We start from the raw sequence: 27,219 nt of genomic DNA, 5'->3' as shown, positions 1-27,219 counted from the left end.
TTTTTAAACATATTTTGTATTTATTTATTCAGTACAACTTTATTAAACATTTACTCCTTTAACATAAATCGTTCGTGCTTTCCATTACTGTAAGATCTGCCTTCTAAACAGTGTATATAATTATACATCTTGTGCTCTTTATCTGTAACTGCAAAGAAGGTCTAAAAATCTGCAGGCACTCAACGAGGATTAAAGTCTTCAGGAGTGAGTCTTTCCCCCTTCTGAAAATACCAAGCCAAAGGCTGTCACATTTCCCACATTCCCTGGATCTCCCCTGACAGAAGGGCAAAAATGGAGAGTCGGGACCCAGGATCGTCCGCATGGCGGGCAGGACCAGGTGCTGAACATCACATTGGTCATAAGCTGTGGCCCAGCCTCTGGAACACGGCACCCCTGACGTGCTCATCGTCACGGTAGCACGAGCCTTCGCTCCCAGCGTCCAAGGGAAGACTGCTAACACGGCCGCATCAGGACCGCCCACGCTCAACTTTGACAAAAGGTACTCGAGAGAAACGGCACTGGTGGATTGCGCTCAAGGAACACGACATGGAACGGCACTGGTGGATTGCGCTCCTCTGGAGTCGGCGTAGAACACGTGAGACATGGTTACTAACACTGAGCCGAGTCCGAACGTGCCAGCAGCGGGTTTGGCAAGTCAACGCATTACTACAACTGCGAGGACGGAGGACAAGAGGTTACGCTTAAAGCACTTCTGCTAGGACCAATGTACTCATCCTGTAAACTTTAAAAGCAAGATAAATGACGGGCAGCACGGGTGTGTGCCGGTTAAAAAACAAACCAAAAAAAAAAGTCCAACTTGGCGTGTTGTGCCCCTGTGGGCAGACGGGGTTCTCAGAGGGGCCTGAAAAAGCGGTGATGAGGTCCGTAGTGCATAGGCATGTTGAAGTCCAGGTTTATGTTGGGGAGCTCATAGTTGAGGGGCAGGTTGGGCAGTGGCGGCACATAGGGGGCGGGGATGGGCTGCACGTGGAGGGGCTGGGGGGGCAGGCGAGGCAGCATGATCTGAGGGGGCACCAGCAGCCCCGGGTGGTGGCCGTGAGGGGGGCCTCCTGCCGGCAGCGGGGGCTCCAGATGCACTGGCATGACTGGAGGAGCAAGGCGAGGAATCTTGTCTGGGATGGGTTCTGAGGGAGGGCCCACGCGCTTCCCTTTGTTGTCTGGGAAGGCAAGGAGAGTGCGGTGAGCAGGTGGGGGGGGGCAAGCAGGCTGGAGCGGGTGGGGGGTGGGGACTCACCGGAGTTCTTCTTCTGCAGCTCAGCTTCAGCCTCTCTCTGAATCTCCTGGATGATGCGCTCATCATCTTGCTGCACATAACAAAACGTCCTTTCAACAATCACGACTCACAAATTAAAGACATCAACTGTAGAAGTACTACCACAGAATGCCACAGAACAGTGCTGCTACATCTGTATAAAATTACCAAAGGGACAGTTACCGTCAACTACTGCAACATTTCTGTAACATTAGCAGGTAACGCTAATATGCACCCTCATACGCACATATTAGAGCACCGTTTTCGCTTCTGACCTGGTATTACTGGTGTGATGCCTCTTGATGATGATCTTCAATCTACCACTATCTATAAAGATATGACCTATTTTTTTGTATATATTAACAGTAAATATGACGAAGTACACTGTCATTGACAGGTTCAGTTTCTGATGCTCACCAGTGAGCCGGAGATTAAATATCTCCTGTCTAAATGTCTGCCTCGAGCGATAGATACAAGACTATTTCCGGACAGGCCTTTGGGAAACCAGCCTGCTAAAACTCTTCCATTCGTGAGCTCTTTAGCAATCGAAAGTTTTCACTGGTTTATGTGCAACTTCCCAAGCAAAGCTCCGGGTCGCTGTTGGCATGTCGGACAGGGCCGCCTACCGTCGGGTCCGTCCACAGGGAGCACTTCTTGCAGTGCCGGCACTGAGCCCCGGGGGAGCGGGCGTGCTGGCAGAAGTGGTTGTAGCCATTGATGGGCTCTCTGCAGAGGTAGCACATGAAGGCCCCGCAGCGGCACGACATGCGGTTGCAGCCCTCGGACTTGACCAGCCCCATGCCACATTTGTGACACTTCCTGACACGGGCGGCCGTCATCTTCTCCTCGCTGGGGTGCACATGGAACAGGATGTGGGATATTTAAGCATTCAGAACTGCCACACCAAGACACTGAAAGGGTCAGTAATATTGCTGGAACTTCAGCTCAAGGTCTATTTTTCTTTTTTTTCTTAAAAGGACTTTATAACCCAGTCAACCTATTAAATCACACCTATAAGCCACCTAGGGTGTCATCATTGGGGAGGGTACTAGCCAAGCAAGCTGCTGACGTTGCCCGCCCCCCCCCCACACAAAATTGGGCAGGTAGGTTTGCCCTGGTGACTGCAATACAGGGCCATGATGGAAGCACGATGGGGGTTTCCTTCACATCACAGGTAATCCAAGGTCTTTCCTGTCTGTATAAGGCAGGGATCTGACAATACGAAAACGGCCAGAGCAAAACAGGAAGTGCGTTTCTCCATGGCAGCTGCTTCCTCCAGCTTCAGGAAGCCACTGCCATGAAACTAGCTTCCTGGACTCAATATAAACTGTTTAGCTGTTGTGCTGGTTAGAAACAAAATATGACTTTAAAATTCTAAGACAATGCTTCAGAAGGTTAAGCAGCGAAATCTCATGCGTACAATAAACCATGACTGTGCTGCATACAGAAACGCACAAATATACTCGCACTCTGTGCCTGTATCTAGCTGCAGACTGAGGCTCCTCACACTCTGTGCCTGTATCTAGCTGCAGACCGAGGCTCCTCACACTCTGTGCCTGTATCTAGCTGCAGACCGAGGCTCCTCACACTCTGTGCCTGTATCTAGCTGCAGACCGAGGCTCCTCACACTCTGTGCCTGTATCTAGCTGCAGACCGAGGCTCCTGGCACTCTGTGCCTGTATCTAGCTGCAGACCGAGGCTCCTGGCACTCTGTGCCTGTATCTAGCTGCAGACCGAGGCTCCTGGCACTCTGTGCCTGTATCTAGCTGCAGACCGAGGCTCCTGGCACTCTGTGCCTGTATCTAGCTGCAGACCGAGGCTCCTGGCACTCTGTGCCTGTATCTAGCTGCAGACCGAGGCTCCTGGCACTCTGTGCCTGTATCTAGCTGCAGACCGAGGCTCCTCACACTCTGTGCCTGTATCTAGCTGCAGACCGAGGCTCCTCACACTCTGTGCCTGTATCTAGCTGCAGACCGAGGCTCCTCGCACTCTGTGCCTGTATCTAGCTGCAGACCGAGGCTCCTGGCACTCTGTGCCTGTATCTAGCTGCAGACCGAGGCTCCTGGCACTCTGTGCCTGTATCTAGCTGCAGACCGAGGCTCCTCACACTCTGTGCCTGTACCTAGCTGCAGACCGAGGCTCCTCACACTCTCTCATCCAATGTCCTGCTCTTAACATGCTGACAGCATTCAGACAGTGATTATATACAACAGGTACCTGCAGATAGTTTAAACATATACTCAAGTTTGACTTGGAATAAATAGCAATATTCAAGCCTGACCAAAGAACGAGTTTTTCCAAGAAACGAGTTGTTCCAGAGGAGCTTGAAAAGGCAGTCTGAAATTTACAGCCCCCCCCCCCAGATGCGGTGCAGGCAGGTCACAGGGATGACATCACCGAATCTTCCCAGGGGACTTACAAAGTGACCCTAAGCCGGATCTCATCCCTCTCCTGCACCTCCTCGCAGGTCTTGTCCACGTGGTCCTTCCACAGAACGTGGCAGTTCCTGCAGGTTTCCTGTGGGCCAGAGTGACAGACAGTGAAGTCACACACGTGTCTGCAACACAGGTACCGCCTAGTCGGAAGACGACAGCGACAATGCGGGTGCTGGCCGGCCCACACACGGACTGCCAGACCCACATTCGTGACCCAGATGCGGGACGAGGCAGCCTGAGGGGCAGAGATTTCGAACACTATGGGAGGAATCCAGCAGGAAGCGCGTGCAAAGCTTACAGGCCTGAAAGTGTCACATGGAAGCAGTGCCAGACAATCCAGGTCGCTTCTAGTACTGAAGTAATACAGGAAGAATTAGATGAAAAACACCACCACCAATCATTCGCGCTCACTAGAGACAAGTCATATATTGGGGTCACCGTGGATCATAAAGTCATCATTTGTCTTTCCAAACAGACACATTGCTGGTAAAGGCAGGCAAAGGGTGTTTTTAAGGCCAGCTACATGGAGACAGGGGCGTTCCCCCTCCACCTCAGCCCCCCCCCCCAGAAGTTGGGCAGTTCAGTCGACTCGATGCCTAGAACCGCATTTCCCACTCGCGGGCCACGCGGAGGACCCGGTCCAGGCTCCGTGTGGCCTGCCCTTCATCTCACCACTAGGGACACCAGAAGCAGCCTGCTCTCCCGTAGCCACACCCCCACCCCGCCCCAGGCCAGGGACGACCCACCTAACTGGTTAAGGTTACAAGAGAGTGAGCCGGCTGATTGCTGGGCACCCCAACATAACCTCGCCTCTCCAATGCTGCAAGCGTCCAGGCAACAAACTCCAGACCATCGATAAGTATGTGAGGACTATGAATAATCAAAACATCTGTGAATTTGACCAAGACACATCAGGCACCAGCTGCCTAATCACAGGGGAAAGAGTCATCTTATCCCGTCCAGTCAATAAACACCACATTACTGAAATATCACACATTTCTTAAGTGCCAGTCAGTGACATTTGCACATCTGATTAAGCATGCAGACTAGACGATGATTTTTACAACTGTAATAAATAAATCTTCCACCACTTACCAGGTATTGGGCAACAGGAATATAAAGCGCCCTACACAATTATTGGCATCACCTTGTAAAGATTTGTAAAAAGGGTTAGAAAAAAGAAAAAAAAAGAAAAAAAATCTACCTTTGTGAAGTAGCTTCATCTCACTGAAAAAATGAGGAAAACACCTACCATTCCTTTAAAAAAAAATTATTGAAAGAAAAACAAATCCATCGAGAAATAATTATTTTCAACAAAAACACATGTGCCACGATTATTGGCACCCCTGCTTTTAATATTTGCCAGTATAACAGCACTGGAGTCTTCTCCTATAACATTTTATAAGGTTGGAGAATACAGAGCAGGGCATCTGAGACCATTCCTCTGTACAGAATCTCTCCAGGTCATCCAGGGTCCTAGGCCCTCTCGTGTGCTCTCCTCTTCAGCTCAGCCACAGGTTTTCAGTGGGGTTCAGGTCAGGGGACTGAGATGACCATGGCAGAAGCTTGATTCTGCAGTCAGCTAACCATTTCTATGTTAATTTGGACATGTGCTTAGGATCATTGTCCTGCTGGAAGATCCAATGACGGCCCAGTTTTAGTTTCCTGGCGCAGGCAGCAAAATTTTGATTTAAAATGTCCTGGTATTTCATGGAGTCCATAATGCCATGTACCCTAACAAAATCTGCAGGGCCTTCGGAGGAAAAACCCACCTTGAATGTTTATTAACAAAAAGCTCTATTTTTGTTTCATCAGACGAGTCAAAGTTGTAGTAGTGTTTCGCAAACTCCAGGTGCTTACGTTTGTGGTTAACTGACAAGAAAAAGCTTTTTCTGGCATACCATCCAAATAACCTGTTAGCAAGAAGGTGGCATATGATGGTTTTTTGGAGACGTGGTAACCCCAAGATTTTACTTTGTCTTGTAATATGAGAGGTTTTTTTTGCCTCTCTTACAATCTTTCTCACTGTATGTGGGGGGAAAAATAAACTTGGGTGCCCTTCCTGGTTTGTAACAATTCTAGTTATTGTCCAATTTTTTATTATTTCCCTAACAGTAGAAATGGGCATTTTCAGGCGAGTAGCTATTTTTTTAATACCCATACCCTGACTGATGTAGGTCAACACACTTCTCCCTCATTTTGTTTGAAAGTACTCCTATCTTTCCCATGTTGCTGGATGAAGGGAATTTGGGCTTTGTGTCGCCTCATGTTTGTACCCCAGTTAATCAGGAAGTCATGGACGACAGCTTGAAGGTTTTTTCACTCCACTCAACTCAAAGATGTACAATTTACAGGGGAAACATGCTTCAGTTACATTGTGTTCACTCTAATTTCTAGGGATGCCAATAATCGTGGCACATGTGGTTTTTGTTAAAAATAATTCTTGATGAAGGATTTGTTTTTCTTTGAATAAATTTATTTCAAAGAAAGACTGGAGTTTTCTTATTTTCAGTGCGAGATAAAGCTACTTCACTGAAAGGCAGATCTTTTCTAACTCTTTTTAAAAATCTTTATAAGGGTGGAGGGTGATGTATAATATACATAAGGGAAATACGACAGGCATGTAATCAGAGCCAGAAAGTCAGAGGGCAGAACAGCTCTAATCAGTGACAATTGTCCTGCGGGGAGGGGGGGGGAGATGAAATGGGGCTTTGTGTTGAGAGGATAAAACAATGGTGAGGCGTGATGCACGGAGGGGGTGCATCCAAGACAACGGAGAAAGATCACACCCTTGTGGTGACAGAAGGACCTGCAACCAGGAATGAGAGCACACACTAACCAACCTAACAGAACACAGCGAGACATTGTATTCAACAGTTTATGAATTCCTCATAAAAGATAACGGCTGCCTGTCTGGCACTCCAAGGAAAGACGACATACGGAAGAGGGGGCAGCTGTGCCAGATCCCTCGGGCACCCCCCTGGCACAAACCAGAAGCACACCTCTGCCACAGCGCTGGGACCAGGAGGAACAGGAACAAAAGTCCACTGTCCAAGCCCTTGTATACATGTACACTGGCAGGTTGTTAGCTCTGATCCCAAAAACAGACACATGAATCATCATATACACATGACCGGTGCACTGCGGGAACATGGAAACATTAAAATTCTGATATGGCGCTACATAGCGTGTGGTGTAAATGGCATGATGCAGGACCATTTCTAATTCATTCATTCATAAAAGTCTCCTGTGCCTAACAACTCATCACAATTAGCTAATGTCGAGTTAGAAAAATGCACTCTCAATGTTGTCAAAGCTGCTGACAGCACATTTATAAATGATGAATTATTAAATAAAAATGTCTATGGGGGGCGGCTGACGAACAGTTAGGTAGCAAAGGGTTCCTTTAGTTACAAGTACAATATCAACATTTCCAGCTGCTCCCAGATGATCTCTCTCTTATTTGGAGAGATCATTTTCTCTGCAATTTGGCAAGCTATTTTAATTCCGTACAGCACACTACACCGCACACAATTATGATAATGCTTCAAAACAATACATCTAACTGCTAATCATTTCTGGTAACCCTTTGTGAGGGGAGACTTAATGACACCTTAGGTCTTATGTCACTGGTTTAGGAAGGCTGACAGGTAACCCTGGTTAGAGTCCCCCAGCCACAAACCATAAACGCTGTAAGATGATTCTGCCTTGTTTGTTGTGCTCTGTAGGAATGTCCTTCAGTTACATGCATGCAAGCAGGCGCTCTTATTGTGAAATGTCTCATCACACTTATCCTCCAGGGTCTTATCGCTGTGGCTCAGTGCCGTTGTCTCTCTCTCTCTCCCCCTCCCCCCCCCCCCCCGCCTGTACAGGAGCTACAGCTGCCCTTATAAGGCAGTGATACGAGCCACACCGCCCCCCCCAGACCGCTTGGCTGAGCCAAACCGAGTCCGCAGTCTGACTCTGGAGATGCCACCCCTTCATGTGGCAGGCTGGCACAGCACCTCCCGCCTTTCTGAGGGTGGCGCGGCAAGTGTGAGACCACTGCCTGAGGGCCAGGTAAGCTGCAGTCAGCTGACAAGCCGGGACCTTGAAAGCAGACCATCTAACAGGAAAGGAACGCCTCTTTTAGAGTCTCCATCCTGGGTCGCTTGAAAAGGCCTGACAGCACTCTGCAATCACCTCCAGAAAGGCACTGAAGAAACAGGACTTCCCTATAAGCCAGGAGAATACTTTGTAGGCACAACAAAATCCTGTGATCCAGCAAATGGAGGAAGATATCTGTGCTGAGTAACAGTGTATGGCACAAAAAAATGGCAGGGGGGCCATGCCAAAAACACCCCCCCTCCATTTTGTTTGTCCAGCTGTATGAGCATAAGGGGAGACCAGACGCCTTTGGCTTTGTCACAAGTCCTCCCTGAGCCGATAGCTGGCCCACTTGCTGAAACGAGGACATTAGAATCCGCACACATCGCTTCCAAGAGCCCAGCCTCCTGGGAGCAGGTCCGCCTATCATTAAGCATGGGCTCAGGCTGAGCACAGGGCGTTCCCCACGGCCCGGCTGCACAGACGCACGTGGCACCCCCTGGGGCCCACTGTGTGTCACTGCAGCCCACAGCGATGACACTCCAAACACAGCGTGATTAGGGCTCTCAAAGATATAATGCATAAAGGAAATTGCCAGTTCTACATAAGGAGGATCTTTCCCGAATCGTGACAGACACTTGGATAAAACACAACCCACACACACTGCCGAAGCTCATCTGCCACATCCATATGTACCAAATTCCTCCCAGAATGGATTTAAAATTAGCATCACGCATTGAAAAATGAACATAAATCCATAACCTACTGAAAAACATGAACAGAGAAATCAAATTTTTCAAAATGATTTTTGCAGAGTCCCAATTCAGCCCAGAAAACAGCTTGGCAGTGGGCAGAAATATGAAGTCACCAGAAGGCAACAGAAAGTGTGTCACACGCATAACCTTCTTACAGATTTTCTTTAAGACTTCATTTGTACAAAGTACATAGGAATTCTTTGGTTTTCAGGGGCATCATTTTTGCCGGGATTTGAACCCACAACCACCCCCTGACCTACACAGTGCAATGAGCCATGCCAAAGAGACGCACCTAACAGAAGGGACCCATTCTGTAGGAGTCTCAGTGACAAAGATGTCTAGATGGGCAGGGTCTAAATAGCGGCGCTCACCTCCACCACAAGGTGGCGGAAGACGCCGCCTTTGACCTATGGGAGAGAAACTGGAACAGAGAGGCCTAACAGCATAACCCAGCTTCCTCTGAGGAGGCAGGCTGCTACAGAACCTGCCCTGCTAGGCACAGCCCATCCAGCAGGTGGCACCCAGCACCAAACAACCGGCCCGTCCCAATCCAGATGCTGGCCATCAACACAGATTCCAGGAACCATAAATCTACATACAGTTGGTCTTTTCCACTATGGTGCGGTGACCATTAGCTCAAGGTATGAGTGTAAAGACAATACAAAACTGCCCAGGTCGGATGTTACTTCAGAAGAGCACCTTAAAACGCCAAACTCAGAACCTTACAGCTGCTTATCTAGTAAAGAAAGCGAGCAAAGATCCCATTGAAGAAAGCACAGCAATTACGGCAGGGGACACCCCAGACAGGACACCAGCCCGTTACAGGCCGTGCAGTTTTCAAACGTGAACCTTCAAGTATCTGTAAAATCTCACTATTTTTAAATAAGAGAAAACCTCAGCTTAACAGTGGACAGCCTTCACAATTCCAGCACACACATTCTAAACTAATGCTAATCCACTATATAAACCTCCGTACACTGACCTATTGTCAAGTTCAGAAACTGATACCTCCTGTGTGAGTATTTCAGGGCTCTCACCCAACATTTTAAATGTTCCATCTGTGAGTTTTAATGGAGTATCTAAGTTGTAGGTGTGGTTGGCTGAGGTCAGTAATGATTCCTTAGCTCAGCTAAGTGAAAGAATGAGAGAATGCTCCAGAACATACCATTGTGTTAGTCTATCAGGCGTCTCTGAAAGTATAGTTTGTGGCTAACGGACAGACAAGAGGAACAGAGCAGAAAACAGGCCACATTATGACATCATAGCACACTGTCCTGGATTCTCATCCCATCTGCTACAGTTCCACCAAAACAGGGGAGGGAAAAGAACATTTGGATCAGTATTTAATGGCCTCTGATTTATTAAGGCCTAGAGAATACATCTGAGACCCCCCTCTCCCAGCCTCATATTTCGCCATTGCGTCATGACTGGTGTCAAAGAAAGATGACATAAGGCACTTTCCCATCGAAGTTCAGGAACCTAGTTACAGTTTTCGAGTTTCTGGGCTCTCTCGATCGGGAACTTTTGTATGCACGGGAGATGCGAAAATGAGGGTGACCAAGTCATTTTGTTAGTTATTGGTAGAGATGGGCGATCCACGTTTTTTCAGTTCCGATCCGATTTCGATACACAACTGCCGATACCGATACAGATTCCGATACAAGAGCTCTTTTTACTTTGTTATACTTTACATATTATTTTTTTTAAGCTAGTAAATACAGATGGAAAAAATGTATGACAAAAAATATTTAATTAGGCTACTACAAACATACATAACGTACTGTTCCACCTCATTTGTTTTAAGCGTTTTTGAGGCATTTGCAGTTCAATATGAATATCTTCAAAGCAAATATACACAAGTGGCGAATGCTTAAAATTAACAGTTTTTCTCCCATTGGCATCAGCGCAGTTACACTTTTGTTGCGATGGCAGCCCCTCTTGTATCTCAAGCAACGAGTTCGCAAAACAGTCCAATTAAGTTAGCGACTCCCAAATCATCCATTGCTTTGTTTTGTCTCGCAGTTGCGTGCGCTTTGTTAAATGGGATTTTCCATTAAACGCTATTCCCACCTCAAAACCTTATTTTACATAGATTGCAAAACGCTGTGCTTCCGATTTCTGTTAAAAGCCTAAAATACTCCCAGATCACGTCTTATCTTATGCTCCTCGTACTGCGAAGGGTATGCGCATGACCTCACAGCAGGCGGAAGTCACTGTACTCACACCCACTGAGTAGCAAAAAAGACTTAGGGGCAGTGATAGCGTTCGATTTGAATTCCGCAAAAACACAAATGTAAAATGGGAAAGAGCTGTCGTGCGATTGATTGCCAAAAACTAAATAAGTAAGTATAGGGCGTGGATCGGTCACGCATGGCCGATTCCCGATCCATCAAATAGGTCTGGATCGGCGCCGATACCGATCCGAATATCGGTATCGGTGCATCTCTAGTTATTGGTGGGATTGGTCACAGGACAAACACAGGAAAAATCACATTGTAATCATAAAGCCCATGACATTTATAATTCACTATTAAATATGACCAGATGATTATCATTTTGGTTTCAGAATAAAAACAATGTAACATAATTCTGCTAAGTGCTGGCAAGTTTCACGGCGATTTTAGATGAAAGATTGTAGTCAATTAAAAATTTCTGATGCAGAAATACGTAAATGCAAGCAAAAAAGGCATTCATTAACACTTTAAATGTAATAGATATAAAAATAAATTTGTCTGCTAAATTTTTGCTTCGGAACCATCTTTTTTTACCCGCATTTCAGTACAACTTCTAAATTAGCACCAGCGCTTCTAATCAACCAAATAAGCCAAGTTTATTCGCTATAAGCCCCATTCAATAGTTCTTGATCCACAGAAAAGTACCTCCTCCAAAGTAAGGATTGAAAAAAGCATCAGGAACTCTTTGCGGAATTAGTCAGTTCCTGCAATGGGAATGCAACAGAAGTTCCTGGCTCCTGAAAAAGGTTCCTGCGATGGGAAAGCGCCTATAATAAACAGTACCTATGAGGGAGGAGGAAAATAAAAACTGGGGGGGCTGCAGACAGGCAGTCTATTGCTGCCATCTAATGGTCAAATAGGACAATTACAGGATATATATATTAAACACTACTAATATGACATATATATAAAATTTAACTATACGACCCAGGCATATATCGAAAGCACTGCAGATCTGAGAGGGATCTCTTATAAAACTGCCCAGAGGGGTGACTCCATGTCCTGTCCTGCATATAACCACATGCATGCTCACAATTCTCACAATGCTCACTACCCAAGAAAAACATTAGATACAAAAATCACACTTATAAGATCTGGCCTGGTTAACTTACTGCTGAGTGATCAGAGGATGCAAGGAAGTGACCATGAAATATTTCTAGCATTAAAGTCTAAATACAGCTGACATGGAGAGAGATGCATATAAATGGTATAAGGCTGTGGAGCTCAGGAATGGTCAGCACAGCGCCAGAGCTGCCCGCTTCAGCCACATCAAGGACAGAGGGGATCACAAACTCCACTAATTATTCTGCCAAAGCAGTCAGAGGGCTAAGCTTGGAGGAATCTGCAGAGAATAGAAGGTGTTCAGCCCTCGTGAATACAGACTAAAGTATCAGCCTGATCCTGCCACAAACCCCACACTGTACCGGTGTCACAGGTCTCACCACAGCTCAGAGGCACGTTAAGCACACGGACAAACACAAAAAAAGTTGATGATATTTCAATGCACCTTCATTGCTCTATTCGGTGGCAGAAAGTTGGACAATCTATCCAGATACGCAAAATGTATTACAGAACTGTCACAGAATGACATGTAGAATCGCAAGTACAGTAAAATGACAGACTATGATAAAGTTCACACACATTTTTCAGAAAGTCCGCGGGAAAACACTGTGGAAACAAATTCTATGTCAATGACCTCAGACTAATCAATGATAATTTGGGGATTTTATACATAGTACAGGTTTGCCCTGCTATCCAAAAGTAGAACATTCCTATGAAACCTTTCTTAAGCCAAACTGGCAGAAAGGTGAAGAAACTATTTATATAATAGTTAGTAAAAACAAGAATGATATAGTCACAGCAGAGAGAGAGAGACACACACACACACACACACACACACACACACAAAGTACTTATACAAACCTCACCTAGAAAACGCTAAATGCTATTTTCACTTTTCTTGATTTTTGCTATTAGGGGAAAAACTCTTCAGGCATCTTAGCGAAAAAAGCTGCTAATGTAGTAAAGCGAACTTTAACACAGTGATTATAGCCTCTCTTTATTGAGTGGCTATAGCACTGCATGCACTAAAATGATTGCCATCACGCAGTGAACATTATGCATAATTGTACACTGGTGCAGGGAGGAGTTCAGGGGTAAAACAGCAGAGTTGCCTAATGAGACTCGTGCCTCATATCTCTTAGCATTTAATTTTGATACTTTTTCTTTTGATCCTCCCAGTTCATTCTTAGAATACTGACTATAAGTGAATGAATTCTGTCACAATACCAGGGCAGAGACAGCATCTCCCCGGGAAGGCCACCCACTGCTCGCTGCATGATGCCAAGGTGCAAGGTATGAGGCGAAGCCTGAAGGAGGATCTACCATGCTGCCGTCGTTCCCGTCGTTTTCTTACTCGGCTAAAATACACTCCCCCCATTTGTTTGAAGCCACCACTGGGATGCCTGCAGTGGCATCAACAAAATGATTAACAAGCTACGGCACATGGATTCAGAGCCAAATCAGGGGAGAGTGTAACAAAGGGCGGCCCAGCATTCAGATGCATTAAGGGTTGGACTTCATGATGGGCCATCCAATTACACTCACAGCCCCAACACCAACGGCTTAACGATAGAGTACAAACCCAACACGGTGTTACCCTACGATCACTGCTACACTGCCATGTCTTGCATTAACCTGGCAGAAACTGAACCAGGAGAAGCAGCTTAATCTGGAGGCCTTCTGAGAAGCAGACGGAGCTTATGAGAATCACGTACCCTCCAGCTAGCCGGTCACCTCGCAGGGTGACCAATTTGCAAGACCATAAAAGGCCCTTTTGTCCTTGCAGCTCAATTAGGAAGGAGCTGTCAAGCCGGCTCCCATGGGCTGAATATAGCTTCTGCTTTTTGCCACCCATCAGTTGCTCCAATAGGGTCAAAACCCCGCGGTGAAGCAGGCATGGCTGAGCGTCACGGTAATCAGAAACGACACTGGTATTGTACGCAAGATTGCACTCATTTTCATAAATGAACCATCTCACTAAAAAGCACACTTGAGGGCCAATTTCCTAGCAGTTGTACTTGTTCTTCTGGTGTGTTACACCATATGTCAGGCCATCTCTTAAGCCTTTGAAATGAACAAAGTTAAAATCACTGTCTTTTTAAACAGATAAACCCATTATGGCACAGAAAAGTAATATGGAGTCTTGACAGTGAAATACTTCAGAGTCATCAATGGACTAGAAAGTGGCTGTGAGTTCAGGTTGTCTCTGACAGGCCAAACAGTGGGGAAAAGCCAGCCCAGACTCTGTAGACATGTAAACAAAGAGGGTTATTTTCCACAGACTGAACTCTCCCACAGCACACAAAGGAGGCGTTGCCACAGATCCAGACCGAGGACGCCCAAGTCAGGGACCCCAAGCCCCTAGAGCCGCCATTTAACCCACTTAAGAGGGAGCTGAGTGTCTTACTTGATGTTTGAAGACATGAACTGAGGTCCAGGCTCATTCGTTTGAGTCACGCATTTGTGTGGTCATAAAGTGGGGGACCTTGAGTGCCAAATTTACCTTAGAAATGTAAACTGACAGAGCGTTACAGGTTTCCCTGGCAGTTACCAAAGGTAACTGTAGAGTGATTTCATCCCTGGGCACTTAAGGATGCCTGTGTAAGCGGTATGTTACCTATAAGGACATTCTCATAGACAAACGAGAACAAGCATTGCCCTCCTACAGCAGTCCGCTCAAGTTCTGTCTCACATTCAGCTGGAATTCTCTTGAAATAAGATTTGACTTACAGAGGATTAACAAATTTACACAAGGTGCTTTCTCCAAGATTCAAATTTTTGGCAATTAAATAAAAAATAAAATAATAATAATAAAAAAAAGGGTAAAAATTCCCCCTCACGGAAAAACCAAATAATGGCACAGAACCAATTTCTGTTATTCTCACTAGAACCACATACTTCACAGAAAAATTCTCATGAATGACATTTTGTACTTTAAACAGGCGTAAAAAGAGCTTTCTGTGCGTCATAAATCATTGTAAAAGCCCTGACCATAAGCACACTGTAAAAGTCATGAACTGTGTGGTGGAGAGATATCCATCTGAGGGCTCGGGGGCCAGGGCAGGGCTGGGTTCATCAGGAGAAGCTGGAGACTGCAGAGAGAGTCCCGGCTGGGAGGGCGACAGCGAGCAGCTCAGGAAAGCTCACACGCTATCAGTCTCAAACAATCGGTCACAAAACCACAACCAACAAGGAAAAAAAAAAAAAAAACCTAGAATCTCTTCCATGCAGAGAGTGCGCAGATAAGCAGAAAGGCGTACCCAAAACCTGAGGCAACAGGCAGCAGAGAAGCAAAGTACAAAACAGTGGATTTGTTTTAGTTTAAAAACCTTAGGTGCCAGGCTACGATAAAACGCTGCTCAGGGCTAAGAAAGTCACCGCTTACTTCCCACTCTTACAGAGAATAGGGGAAAGAGAGCAGGCCCAACCCAGAAACCGAAAGCGGCCTCCACGTTCCTGATTTTACTCGCACACCAGCAGCTTGCGGTGGCTGAGCCATCATCAGCTGCCATGGAAACACGTTCCAGCAGCTCCATGATTGGACGGGGCTGGCATGTGGTTGGAGGACTGAAGCCCACGTAACAGCGGCGCCGTGTTAAGCGTTCAGCTACTATCGCTAGCATTATTACTGTATTGCTATGACAGTGGCCACTGTTCAGGCTCTTAAGTAGCTGCAGTGTTCAATTTATTACCAGCAGCAATGTATTTATGTAATTATACAAGGAAATGCACGAGACCTCATTTTTTGACTCTATTTGAATATATATAAAAAAATATATATATTACATTATATATCTATATATCTGAAACTTAATAGTAGAACTCCCGGGGAGGTGGCAGCCTAGCTGTATTTGCAGAATGAACGCCCCTTGTGTCACCCACGGAGTCATAGAGCCATCCTGTGGACACTAGCGGAATTACAAGGGCCGAAGGAAATGAGCAACTTCTGTGTTTTGCATTTTCATTGTTCATTAGAGATATTAAATGCAACCTTTTATTAAAACACCGAACACTGGAGAATGCTCAAAACGTGCGATTAAGAACACAAGCTTACCAAGAAAACCTGAAATGAATCATTTGCCAAGCTTGTAAATAATCACAAATTGTCAGCTTGTGTACTTCTTAGGTGCAAAGACTGTTCAAAATATTCTACTGTAAAACACACCACAAATCTCATTAAGAAACTTTAAATTAACTTTAAATACTTTGAATGTTCAAGGAAATTCATCCAAATTCAAAAATGTAATTTGCTCCAATGCTTGCTTCTCTTTCTTTTTTAAAAATCATTTTCAAGTGTATTTAAGATATTTTTATGTTTCCAAACATTAGGATAACAGCTGGCTTTAACAGTCACCAGGGAGCCTCCTGGGATTGTGTAAATCAATCGCTCTCATAGTGCCATGAATTTACGCTTAATTAGAGACCAAAAACAGTTACTGGTGACCTACGGCACAACACAGAAGGGGCGTCTTGCCTATATGAAGAAAGGGATCAGCAGAAAACTTTGGATGGATGCAATAAGCTCTGGTATTAGAACAGGTTTGGAGTGCACACACATTTTCCCCATATACCATGGCCAGCAGATGAACGTTTCAGAGACAGGTAATTCAATTTCCTTACAAAAATGAATTAAATTCGTATAATTCCTCAGTGAAACTGGCCATGAACTCATATGCCCCAGTCAACAGTGAGTATACTGACCTTCCTGCAGCGGGGGTTCGGGCAGCTGAAGAGAGAGATTCCCTTGTCTAGCAGAGCTGGGAAGTTGCAGAATGGACACCTGGGAAAGAGATCGAGACAGCTTCAGGTCTCTTCTAGATATGCTCTTAAGAGTCAGCTGGAAAGGCGAGGTTAAAATCGTCATGGTTACACTGCATCACAGCTCAGAGCAGGTAGCACCGCCTGACTAAATTACACAATGGAAAAACAAACTAGCAAGTCGGAATTGGGCGCTGTGATTCAGTGATCAGCGGTCCCATACACTGCGGAAAAGAGCGGGCAAGCGGCAGCGAGGAGACCCAACCTGACAAGCTCGTCTGCGCAGGTGGCGGCCACGGCCTCCTCGGCCTGCCGCTCGTAGTACTTGTACAGGATGTTCTCCGGGAGAACCTTCTCCAGCTCGCTGGTAGGGAACATGCACGTGCAGCTCCCGTCCATGCAGCTCAGCTCCGACTGTGGGACAAACATTTATGTCTCGTTAGTTAGGAGATGCTTTTTAACCAATAATTCAATCATTTTGGACCACCACACTTCGACTGGAACAGTGTCCTGGGAAGAAGAAGAAAAAAACACACACAACAGTATTTCTGGGCCAGGTGTTTATAAAAACAAATAGTTTGTAAAATGAAAAAGGAGTTTGTTAAAAGGCTAACAGTACTTAGTACTTTAGACTAAGAGTCAATTACAGCATTGCACAGAAACAGAAAATTTCATCTCGATATGGTCAATCACTTACAAGATGAAAGCACATAATGCAGCACAGAAGAGTATAATGACCAAACGGCTCTCTGCAATATGGAAAAGACGACTCTTGTTTTGCAGCCAGATTAAATTTTAATGGCACACACTCAAATAGCATGAATCTAATTCAAGTTAAGGGCTATCATTTTCATATGCTGCCTTCTGACCGCACCAAAACCCACGACTCCTTCACTGTCTGCTGATACTTGTATAGCTAAAAAGTGCCTGAAACAAGTAGACGCTCACCTGGACTGAACCAAACTGAAAGCAGCAGCAGTACAGCCAGTCTTGAGACATGCACCGGAACCTTCCGAGTAACAAGCTTACTGCCAGGTTTAATTTACTGCCAGGTTTTGGTATTAGGGTTCTCAGGCTGGGTACGTGACTCCAAACACACTGTGACGCTCCGTGTCCCCCCCCCCCCCCCCCGATCTCACACCTCGCAGCAGACACTCACCCGGCCCGAACCGAACACGGCCTCCTGAGCGTACTTCACCAAGCACTCCTTGCAGAAGAGATGCCCGTCGGTACACTGCGTCAGGTCCTCGAAGGCGAACTCGCCATAGCAACAGCGGCACTCAATCAGCTGGCCATCCTGCAAAAGAAAGGGCGGCCCGTCGTGCTGGTTTACAGAGTGGCCCGGCACCGAGAACCTGCCGAGACGGTCCGCGGGCACCGGGCTTCCGGACCACCGCTTACGGAATAGCAGAACAGCAGCAGGGACAGAGTGGCGAGACCCTAACATCAGCTTGGTTGGGAGTCCTTCCCCCACGACAGAAATGACAGAGCTACGTCAAACATTTCAAAAATTTCAAATATTTTTGAAAAAATAAAAAATGTATACCTTTTGATACTGCTCTTCATTCATTTGCAGAGCTAAGAGGAAGTCTTCGTGCTGCCAAGAAAAGTATCCAGAACCATTAATTGCACGCAGATGTATTGTTATTAACAGGAGCTAGTCTCTCTCTGACATTGCTCAGAACAAAAACCACTGATCGGAAATGTCTCAGTCCTGAATTTGATAATTAAAGGCACATTTCACGGGACTCGTATACCGTTCAGAATGCTCAATATTTTGAACTGAAACCTGAAAGGTCTTTAACGTATTCAACATATTTGTACCACATGTTGGGACCAGAAGGCAACTAAATACATATTTAACAAAAAGAATTCAGGGTCAAAAGTACAGAACGTGAAAAGCGGAGCTCACCTCAGCCATCTCTTTGGCTTTCTGCTCGTAGAACTTTATTTCTTTCTGCAAACTCGGGTGGAGCGACTTCTTGTCATAGGATCTCCAGTACCTCCTCTTGTTTTCCAGGAAGAACATGCGCCGTTCCAACTTTGTGGAACCTCCAAGAGGATTTGGACAGTCAAAATTCATCCAAATATAAATTTAAGACCAGCAGCACCACATTAGCCAATTACTAGAATAGACATGGCAGAATACTTGGGTAAAAACTTTCCCATGGTATAGAGTAAGATTATAGATTATAGTTCAAAGACATTTTCTCCTAGATATTTCACCTTTGTCAAGGTCAAACATTAATAAAATGTAAAGGGATTTAAAAAAAAAAAAAAAAAAAAAACACACAAAATGAGATACAGGGTGAAACAGGCAAGCCACTGGTTTGCTGGAAAGCATCTGTAAAAACAGCGCAAGTAAAAATGCCTTTCAGAAAGCACCCAAAACCAACATGAAAAGTGTTAAAAGTTTCTCCCCATACCGCACCCTGCCCGTGCCCCTCCCCCCCCCCCCACTCACAAGTCCTGCATGCAGCAATAACATGGAGACAAAACACAGACACGAGGCAAGCTAGAGAAGAGGAGCTGGCTGGTAAGATAAAACATGCCAGGAGTTTATTTCTGAGCCATTTTTTCATGCACATGTACAGCTGTCTTAATAAAAGTGCCTGTGAGATACATTTGGCTCTGAATTGGGACCGTCTTTTTGTTATTTATGTGAAAAAAATAGAGATATATTGAATATCATCGTTCAGCTAAAAAAAAAAAATAGAGATATGATTTTTGGTGCATATTGGCCAGCCCTAGACTGGCACGATCGGGAGCGTCACATCTGGCCAATAAAATCATTAGTAGTTGTACAGTAGGTCACATACTTTCTGCCACCAAATTTGTTTTATTGGGGAAACAAAAAGAGTAAGGATTTCTTTCTGGAACACGTGCTGGAGTTCTGAATGGTTCGCAACGTGCATCAGCTCAGCATATAATGAAGGTGCAGAAAATCCACCCTACCAATGACACAATGGCCGTTTCTCAATATGCACACTTGACCACACTCGTGTTCTCTTGTACCCGTTTTACGCCATCTTCCACTGCCAAAGATCACTTCCAATACTAAAGGACAGAAGTCCAAACAACGGTAAAAAAAATCCCTGGATCAAGGATGCATCAGTTGCATCCTTGTCAAACAAGACCAATCCCATGATTAACTACGTCCCAAGTTCACTTCTGAGAAACAAGTTAGCAAGACTGCTCTTGCCAAAACCAAAAGTAAGATCTTTGCGTTCTTGGGATTGAGAAACACCCAATGATTCCACCACCACAAACACTCTTCCCAGACCCAGCTGCCTTCGCTGGCCTAGCTTGTTTTCGGAAGTTCCGTGCTCAAGCCCCAGCGTTCACTTTCCCATCATTCGACATTAACACCTGGTTAATGCTAATTAAAATAAAACTCAAACCCGCTGGTGGCCAATGGTGCCCTTTCAGACAAACTATTTTCCATTTTTTAATACTTTCAGCAGCTTCTCCACAATAATGCATGAGGAACACGTCAAAATCCCTAAATTAGGTTCACTTCCCCTTAAAGCAAGACACCAGTAACTGCCAGTGATCTAAGAAGGCCAAAGCAGTCAGACTTGCTCACTGGACCTTTTCACACAACCCAGGCTTCAGATGGACATCAAACACACAGTCACCTTGCTCAAACTTGAAATCTATATACGAGAACTGGTTCATTTCTTTCCTCCTCCTCTTCTTCCCCGATGGTTCAGCGGAATGCTCACGCCACTTCTTTAGGGCACCAGATAAGGCCTGGTACAGAGAGAAAACAGAGCCGCTGAAATCACACTACCAACATTCAGCAACCCAGTGTCCCCGGAAATGAAGGGCTCCCCTGAAAATTATACAAGTATCCTCAAATTAATAGATGGTGGGAACACTTACTAGGCATATATACACACACACCACCACAAAACTAGTTTCCACTTCTGAATTTAACATTCAAAAACTATTTGTTCATAATGTTCACTTCAGCTTATTTATAGAGCTGAAAAAAAATAACTAGACTGAGCCAATTTGAGTTAAATACATTACTCAAAGGTTAAACAGCTGGTTCTCCCTTGACCATTACGCTACATGCACAAAGTGTCAAAGGACAGCTCATAATTTCTATTCAATGGAGGGTGGCATTAGCAAAGGAAGAGACTAGCACAGACCTCCAGACCAGAGGTTTTCAAGCTTCCTTACACTCCCAACTGAACACAGACTAGTGCTAAGGACCCCCTTATCACTAACATCACAGGAACACATTCCTATTTCCCATTATGCAGCTATTCTGCGTAAACAAGATTTTACTGACGTTTCAGGAATGCATGATTCATTTCGGTGAATCCCCGGGTACGGCTCTATAGTCGAGCTACACGCCACAGAAGGGCCTACTGAGCATGCTCACTCAGAACTACACAGAGTGCTAGGCTAAATGCCGCAGAGTCTCCTTGAGCAATGTCCTCAGTCAACAGGTTTGGAGCAGCGCCTGCCCCCCCCCCCACGCCCCAGGGACCCATTTTTGCATCGATGAGGACCACTGTCAGAACTGTAATACTGGTGAGAGAATCCAGTACCTTGCGAGTGATTGCATAGTGTCCTTTAAGGGAATTCAGAGCCCATTTTATGTCCAGGCTGCTCAGCATCTTAAAATCCCCCATGAGAAGGTCTGCGGCTTGCAGGAGGACGCGGTGATCAACCGTGCCCAGCTTGGAGAACTCAAAATAATTCTCTTTTTCCTAAGAGCAGGAAGGTGACAAGAACAAAATGATGTTAGAGGAAAAAAAATGTGTCGTATGAGGTGCTCTACCATGTTCTTCAATTCGACAGTCGCTGAGGACTAAGTGCTCAGACTTACCTGCATTTCATTATCATTTGCTTCTAGAAGAATACTGGTGTGCTGATTCAACACAGAAATCCTCTCGTTCTTTGGATATTCAGGGTTCTCTAACAAAAAGTTGCAAATTCTGTAAAGATAAGCACAAATAAACAAAGCAAACTGCACAGTAACTCATAAACGGCACGCACATCCGCAGTGAAGGGGCACGCCTGAAACGCCACGTCCCTCACACTTACAATCCGTAAGCTTGTATGAAAAGCACAATACAAAAAACCACTTACAAATTTAAATCTTTCAAGTCATGTCTCCTTATCAAATCTGCTATAAAGGCTTCCTCTACATCCGGGAAGAGGTCCATCTGCACAGAGGGACAGATGTAAGCAACTCATTCACACATAATCAGTCCCATTACTGTACATAGCATCCAACAGATAAAAAAAATAAAAAAATAAAAATTACAATCCACCATTACCCCAAGACAACTACAATATCCATGGGTAGTTTCACATTTTTTTGGATAAATGATTTTACCTTTACATCATAATTGTAGAAATTCTATACAATATGTAGAATTTATTTAGCTCTAATAATATGCTCACAAAGACCACCAAGAGCACTTGTGTATCTCACACACACACACAAAAGATTTAACAGAAAATATTCATTCGCAAGTGGGAAGGTGTCAATAAAAGATGGACACAGCAGTTGAATCAAACAGAATATTCAGAACTGCACTTATCAAAAAAGTACATTTAATCTCCGGGCTGCTTATTCGTGCACTAGGTACATTTAGTTAGGTATGGATTCTGAGGCACTGTTTGACTGGCTGCTGGTTCCACCTCAGCATCACTACAGTGACTGGCCTATTCAGAACACACACTGCTGCATGCTTAGTATGGTTTCATTTTGTAACAGATTGCAAAAACAGAGCCATATATGCGGGTAAGCAAACAATGTGATTTTAGTGTGATTTTATTTCTAAGATGAGATGCTAAATATAAATACAGGAAATTCTGCATCACCTGGTTACACAAAGGTTTTTGAGTGACGACAGGTCTCTGTCTCTCTGTGCCACTTATCTAGGATATAGATATTCTAATCATGTTGTGAATAGAGTTTTGGCTTAAAATGCCCATAAACCATGGGAAGGTGTGAATGTTTTTGTCAGACGGGTGACATTAGGGGCCAAAGCCTTCAGCTCATGTAAAGTAAGTTGTGTGTGTGTGTGTGTGTGTGTGTGTGTGTGTGTGTGTGTGTGTGTGTGTGTGTGTGTGTGTGTGTGTGTGAGAGAGAGAGAGAGCACGAGAGAGATAGAGACTGGGAGCAATGACCTGGCTTTACTTTTTGCTTGTGTAAGTTACAGGGCAAACTGTATTTCTATGTTGTTCAAGTAGCCAAAAAAGTACCACAACCCTGCCAAATAAAACCACCAGTTCCAACTTGCCAGTCCCTTTGTACTTCGTATCTACTCACCAAAGCCAAATTGCCACACTAATACTTCCCAGACCACAAATTATTTCCTCATGGAAATCTTTGTCCCAATGATATCTCCACTTACCACTCCCTTCACCAGAGTGCTCAGGGTCTCCTGGTCATACCAAAGTCCATGATCCTTGTTAGCAGCGGATGGGCCAGGCCTCTCGTCCTCAGGCCTCGCTTCTGCCCCTAGAGGATGCACCATGGCAGGCTCTGGTAAGGCGTCCTGCTGGGTGGCTGCTTCAGCGGCATCTGATGCAGGGTGTAGCAGTGAGGGTGGGGTGGCAGGGGTCTGCCCCACCTGCGGCGGCTCCGCGGGGCGTTCCTGAGATGGGGCTGCTGCGATGTCCAAAGATCTGCCAGGCCTCGGCTGGCTGTCTGCTACAGATTCGAGTTCCGCCCCGAGGGGGCCAATTGACTCGGGTGCTGCTACACCGAGGACTTCCCCGTGTGGATCGGCGTGATGCCCGGAGGATGTCGGGTTCTCCTCCTCCGGCGCCGCTCCACTCGCAGGAACCGGGTCGGGTCCCGGAGTGAGTCGTGCGTTGGACGTGGAAGGTGCAGCATTCCGGTCTTCAATTAAGACACTGAGGGTGTTGCGTCTGGGCTCAGGCTGTGCATGGTGATTGGAGGACTGCGCCTTGGATTCGGCAGAGGCCTTATCCTTCCCGTCCGCTGGCCGCGACCTCTGAGAGCGCACCCTGCCCCAAGGAGCAGCAGGACGAATGACACTGGGGCGGAGGGGGGCTTGAGGCTGAAATGCAGCATAACAAACTGCTTTAGAGGACACAGAGCTCTTACCCTCTGACGGCAACCCAAATAACATCCACACGTTTCTTTATAACGGATGTTCCTTGACTGACATCCAAACCAAGTCAGTGTAGCTGTACCAGATTAGAGAACACAACCTAACAATAAAAAAAAAAGCTAAATTTCATATTACCTCCAATATCACCACATCTTCCTCCTCATCCTCGTCCTCAGCCTCCGATTTACTTTGAATCGTGTGATTTGTGGCAAATGTAAGCAGCTCATCATCCGAATCGTCAGATATGGTAATAGAAGTGTCGAACTTGGCCTTGCCATCTGTTAAAACATTTATGGGTCAACAGGTCAAACATCTGATTCTAAATGGCGCCTAAAGGGTTAAAGGCGTCACCATTACCTACCCTGTCCACGGTGCGTATGGAAACTAGCCAAATGGATAACTTCTTCTTCATCCGCTCCATCGGCCATCGTCAGTTACGCAGAGGCCACAGACTTCCACACGCTTACGATCGCAGGAACTCAGCAAATCTGCATGATCCTAAGTGAGAAAAGCTTTCCAGGTAAGTCTGCCACTGCATAAAATTTTTGCGTTTGGCTTTTGGAAAGAGAATCCGAATTATAAAAGCTTAGTGACAATGGCACTGTATGCTGCATGATAAATAAGGGGCGTATTACACAAGAAAAACAGAAAGACAAAAGCTAAAATGGGGACTGAACTTGTATGCACATGCAGCCACCGTACATGCATGAATAGTGCATGAAATATGCAGATCTCTTACTGAAGATTCTCAAACCGCTGCCAAAATCACTTCTGTTTCAATGAACTGAGAAAGGTTACGCAAACCAGGCATCAGAACCATGACGTGTCTGAAAGCCCAAGGGGAAGAGGAGGAGCTTAATGCCAGACTTAGGCACCCCACATCAAAACTACCAAAAGCACAGGGTGGGGAAACAAAAAAAAAAAAAAAAAAAGTTTACTAGAACACCTGGAAATGCCTTCTGCAGTGGAACTGGGCCAAAGATCAGACTGCTAAGAAATGAAAGAAATCAAAGCTGACTGACAAACCGTCCTTCGACGTAATCTCGACAAACCACTTCCCCACACACAATTTTGCTCCATGCCACAATGTATCCTAGGTGCTCGGACAAAGGCTGGCAAACCAAATGCAATCGTAAAACTGCGTTGCTCTTTTGTCCTTTTCCTGTACATTTACAGCAGGGGTGGGCAATCTTATCCGCAAAGGGCCGCTGTGTATGTAGGTTTTCGCTGCAACTCCCTCATTAGGTCACTAATTAGAGGACTGGTTGGCTGAAGAGTCCTCACACCTGGGTTTGAACCGCTGACCTAAAGGTTATCCAAAAACCTGCATACACACCGGCCCTTTGCGCATAAGATTGCCCACTCCTGATTTACAAGATGACTGAGTGACAACCTAAACATACCTAAAAAAATACCTAAACATAATTAGCAGTAAGATCAAATTCAAATTAAATAACTGCACAGGCCCCCACACAACAGAGATACAATAAAGGAAAGGGCAATTACTCATTTAAAAATAACAACTTAACAGGTAACAGAGGCCAGCTAACAACTCCAACTTCTTCATCATACGACTTTGAATATCCGATAGCGGATACAAATTGTGTCATTAATGGTTTGCAAGGTGACATTAACCAACGGCCCATGCAAGGTCCAACTTAGGTCAGACACATCCCTAACCGATCGAAAACTCGGAGAGTATTTTCAAGCAGACAAACTTACTACTGCAATTCTAACAAGAAAAAAAAAACTAAAAAGAAGTTATTAGGATGGAAAACTTATTTACCTACGCCAATACAATAAGTCAACAATACACTGTACTGATTGTTAAGAATGGATGATAATTTAACACAGCATTAATGACTTCAACATTGTCTGGCCAAGCAGCACTCAGTTTAAACTCCGAAACAAAGTAACCCTGTCACAGGTACAATTGTCAGACAGTACGTAACATTTGCAGCCTGATCACAAACCCTGAGACAAAGGACAATTTCACATGCATTAAGCGCAAAACAGATTTGCTAAGGGGGCGTCTGTGTGTTGACATACGTATATTTTGCCCACATCAAACAGGCATGCCAGATAACAGATACGCATCAAACACTCATGAGCCACGAAAATGAAAGAAAGCTTGTTTTCGGGAAAAGCTAGGTGACATCTTACGGGAAGCGAGCGAGCCGAATCGGCAGCACGAACATAAACACGGCGCCCCGCGGTCCGTGAGGAGTGCGGGAGCCTCGCCAGTGCGAGTCGTAGCCGCACCAACTCCACAAATTTACCACTTCAATTAACGCGTTTCGGCAAATGACAGTCCAGACTGGGTCTACGGACCTGTGTCCGTGTGGGGGACAAGGAATCGCCTCGTCCCTTTTCTTTTCCCCGTTTCCCTCTCTACTCTCTCACCGACTCTCGACACCCACAGATTTCCCCCGGACCGAGAAGGAGCGGACTAGCTTAGTGTCAACACTTAGCCAGCGAGCTAACTTTTCCTGCGTGCACTGCCTTCAGTACATACACACCTCTCCGACTTTCTACCGGCGGTAATATGGGCTACGGCAATAGCTCGTAACGAACATACCCGATTCGTAAAGCGGCTTCAAGAGGCTTCCCGGACCTGCACATACACCAGTCGCTAACGATAGTTACACTTTATCGACCGGAAACCAAAGCTAGTAGCACGTACAACTATATAGGACACTGAACGTGCATACGCACGGCCGCACGTTACGTGGCGAAGGTGTGTGGGAGATGTAGTTCTAACCGCCGGCATCCCTTGTAGGCCAACACTGACTCTAGGTGTCTCTGTTGGTCTGAATTACTTCTACCGATAAAAAATAATGTTGCCGGGCTCACTTTTACTACTACTACTACTATAATAATTATAACAATAATAATAATGGCCTGTGTGGCTGTAATCACAAGGTTGCCGGTTCAAACCCAGCCTCAGCACATCTGTGGGTCTTTGAGCAAGGCCCTTAACCCCCAGCTCCCTGGGCGCCCCAACAGGTGGCTTGCCCTTCGCGGACAGCTTACTCTACAAAGAGCAAGTTGAGGGAGGCATAAAAAAGACTTTCTCCACTGGGACGATAAAGGATCGATTATTATTATTAATATTATTATTAATGATATTAATAATAATAATAATAATAATAATAACTGCAACAACAATAATAATAATAATAATGTCACTCTGAGACTGATTGCAAGATTTAAGCAGGTGTACATTAATGGCAAAAACAGTGGTTCATCCAGACAAGCAGAAATTAACTAAAAATGTGCTGAGTGCGCTGTTTCCCATTGGCTGTTTGAAGTTGCCTCCATACTGCAGTTTACTGCAGAGAGCGGTGCTCTTTGGATGTAATTCGTTTTCTTTCCATAGTAAGGAAATGTGCTAAGGATGCCGCAATATTCTTGATCGATCGTTTGAATACGGACAGTGTTAGCAAATTATGATCATGGAGGAAGTCAGGGAGAGAATGAGCGTTCCAGTCAGCATCACTGGGGTGA

The 27,219-nt window shown here is 45.4% G+C and overlaps 1 protein-coding gene across 1 annotated transcript; it reads right to left on the bottom strand.

Moving 5' to 3' along the window:
• On the bottom strand, positions 1 to 26,398 carry rnf216 (ring finger protein 216). Its single transcript, XM_023814930.2, has 17 exons — positions 26,291 to 26,398; positions 24,074 to 24,210; positions 23,848 to 23,990; positions 22,987 to 23,658; positions 21,710 to 21,786; positions 21,447 to 21,555; positions 21,166 to 21,327; positions 20,242 to 20,356; positions 18,516 to 18,655; positions 18,150 to 18,200; positions 17,763 to 17,900; positions 16,869 to 17,017; positions 16,547 to 16,625; positions 3,693 to 3,790; positions 1,900 to 2,122; positions 1,256 to 1,325; positions 1 to 1,178 (listed from the first exon to the last, which is right to left on the bottom strand). The coding sequence occupies exons 2-17, from the start codon at positions 24,138 to 24,140 to the stop codon at positions 853 to 855; spliced, it is 2,619 nt and encodes an 872-aa protein (XP_023670698.2). The 5' UTR covers positions 24,141 to 24,210; positions 26,291 to 26,398; the 3' UTR covers positions 1 to 852.
• Positions 26,399 to 27,219: the final 821 nt, after the last annotated feature.

The sequence above is a fragment of the Paramormyrops kingsleyae genome, chromosome 5 (assembly GCF_048594095.1).
Source record: "Paramormyrops kingsleyae isolate MSU_618 chromosome 5, PKINGS_0.4, whole genome shotgun sequence".
In the NCBI taxonomy this organism is placed as follows: Eukaryota; Metazoa; Chordata; class Actinopteri; order Osteoglossiformes; family Mormyridae; genus Paramormyrops; species Paramormyrops kingsleyae.
Note: the sequence above shows the minus strand (reverse complement) of the source record. Positions and strands in the feature narration are given on the sequence as shown.

Coding starts and splice junctions, on each gene's coding strand:
- rnf216 (XM_023814930.2), bottom strand. CDS start 24,140: ATGGCCGATGGAGCGGATGAAGAAGAAGTTATCCATTTGGCTAGTTTC. Junction 20,357..21,165: donor ACTATGCAATCACTCGCAAG/GTACTGGATTCT, acceptor TCTCTGTACCAG/GCCTTATCTGGTGCCCTAAA. Junction 16,626..16,868: donor TGCGCAGACGAGCTTGTCAG/GTTGGGTCTCCT, acceptor TCTCTTTCCCAG/GTGTCCATTCTGCAACTTCC.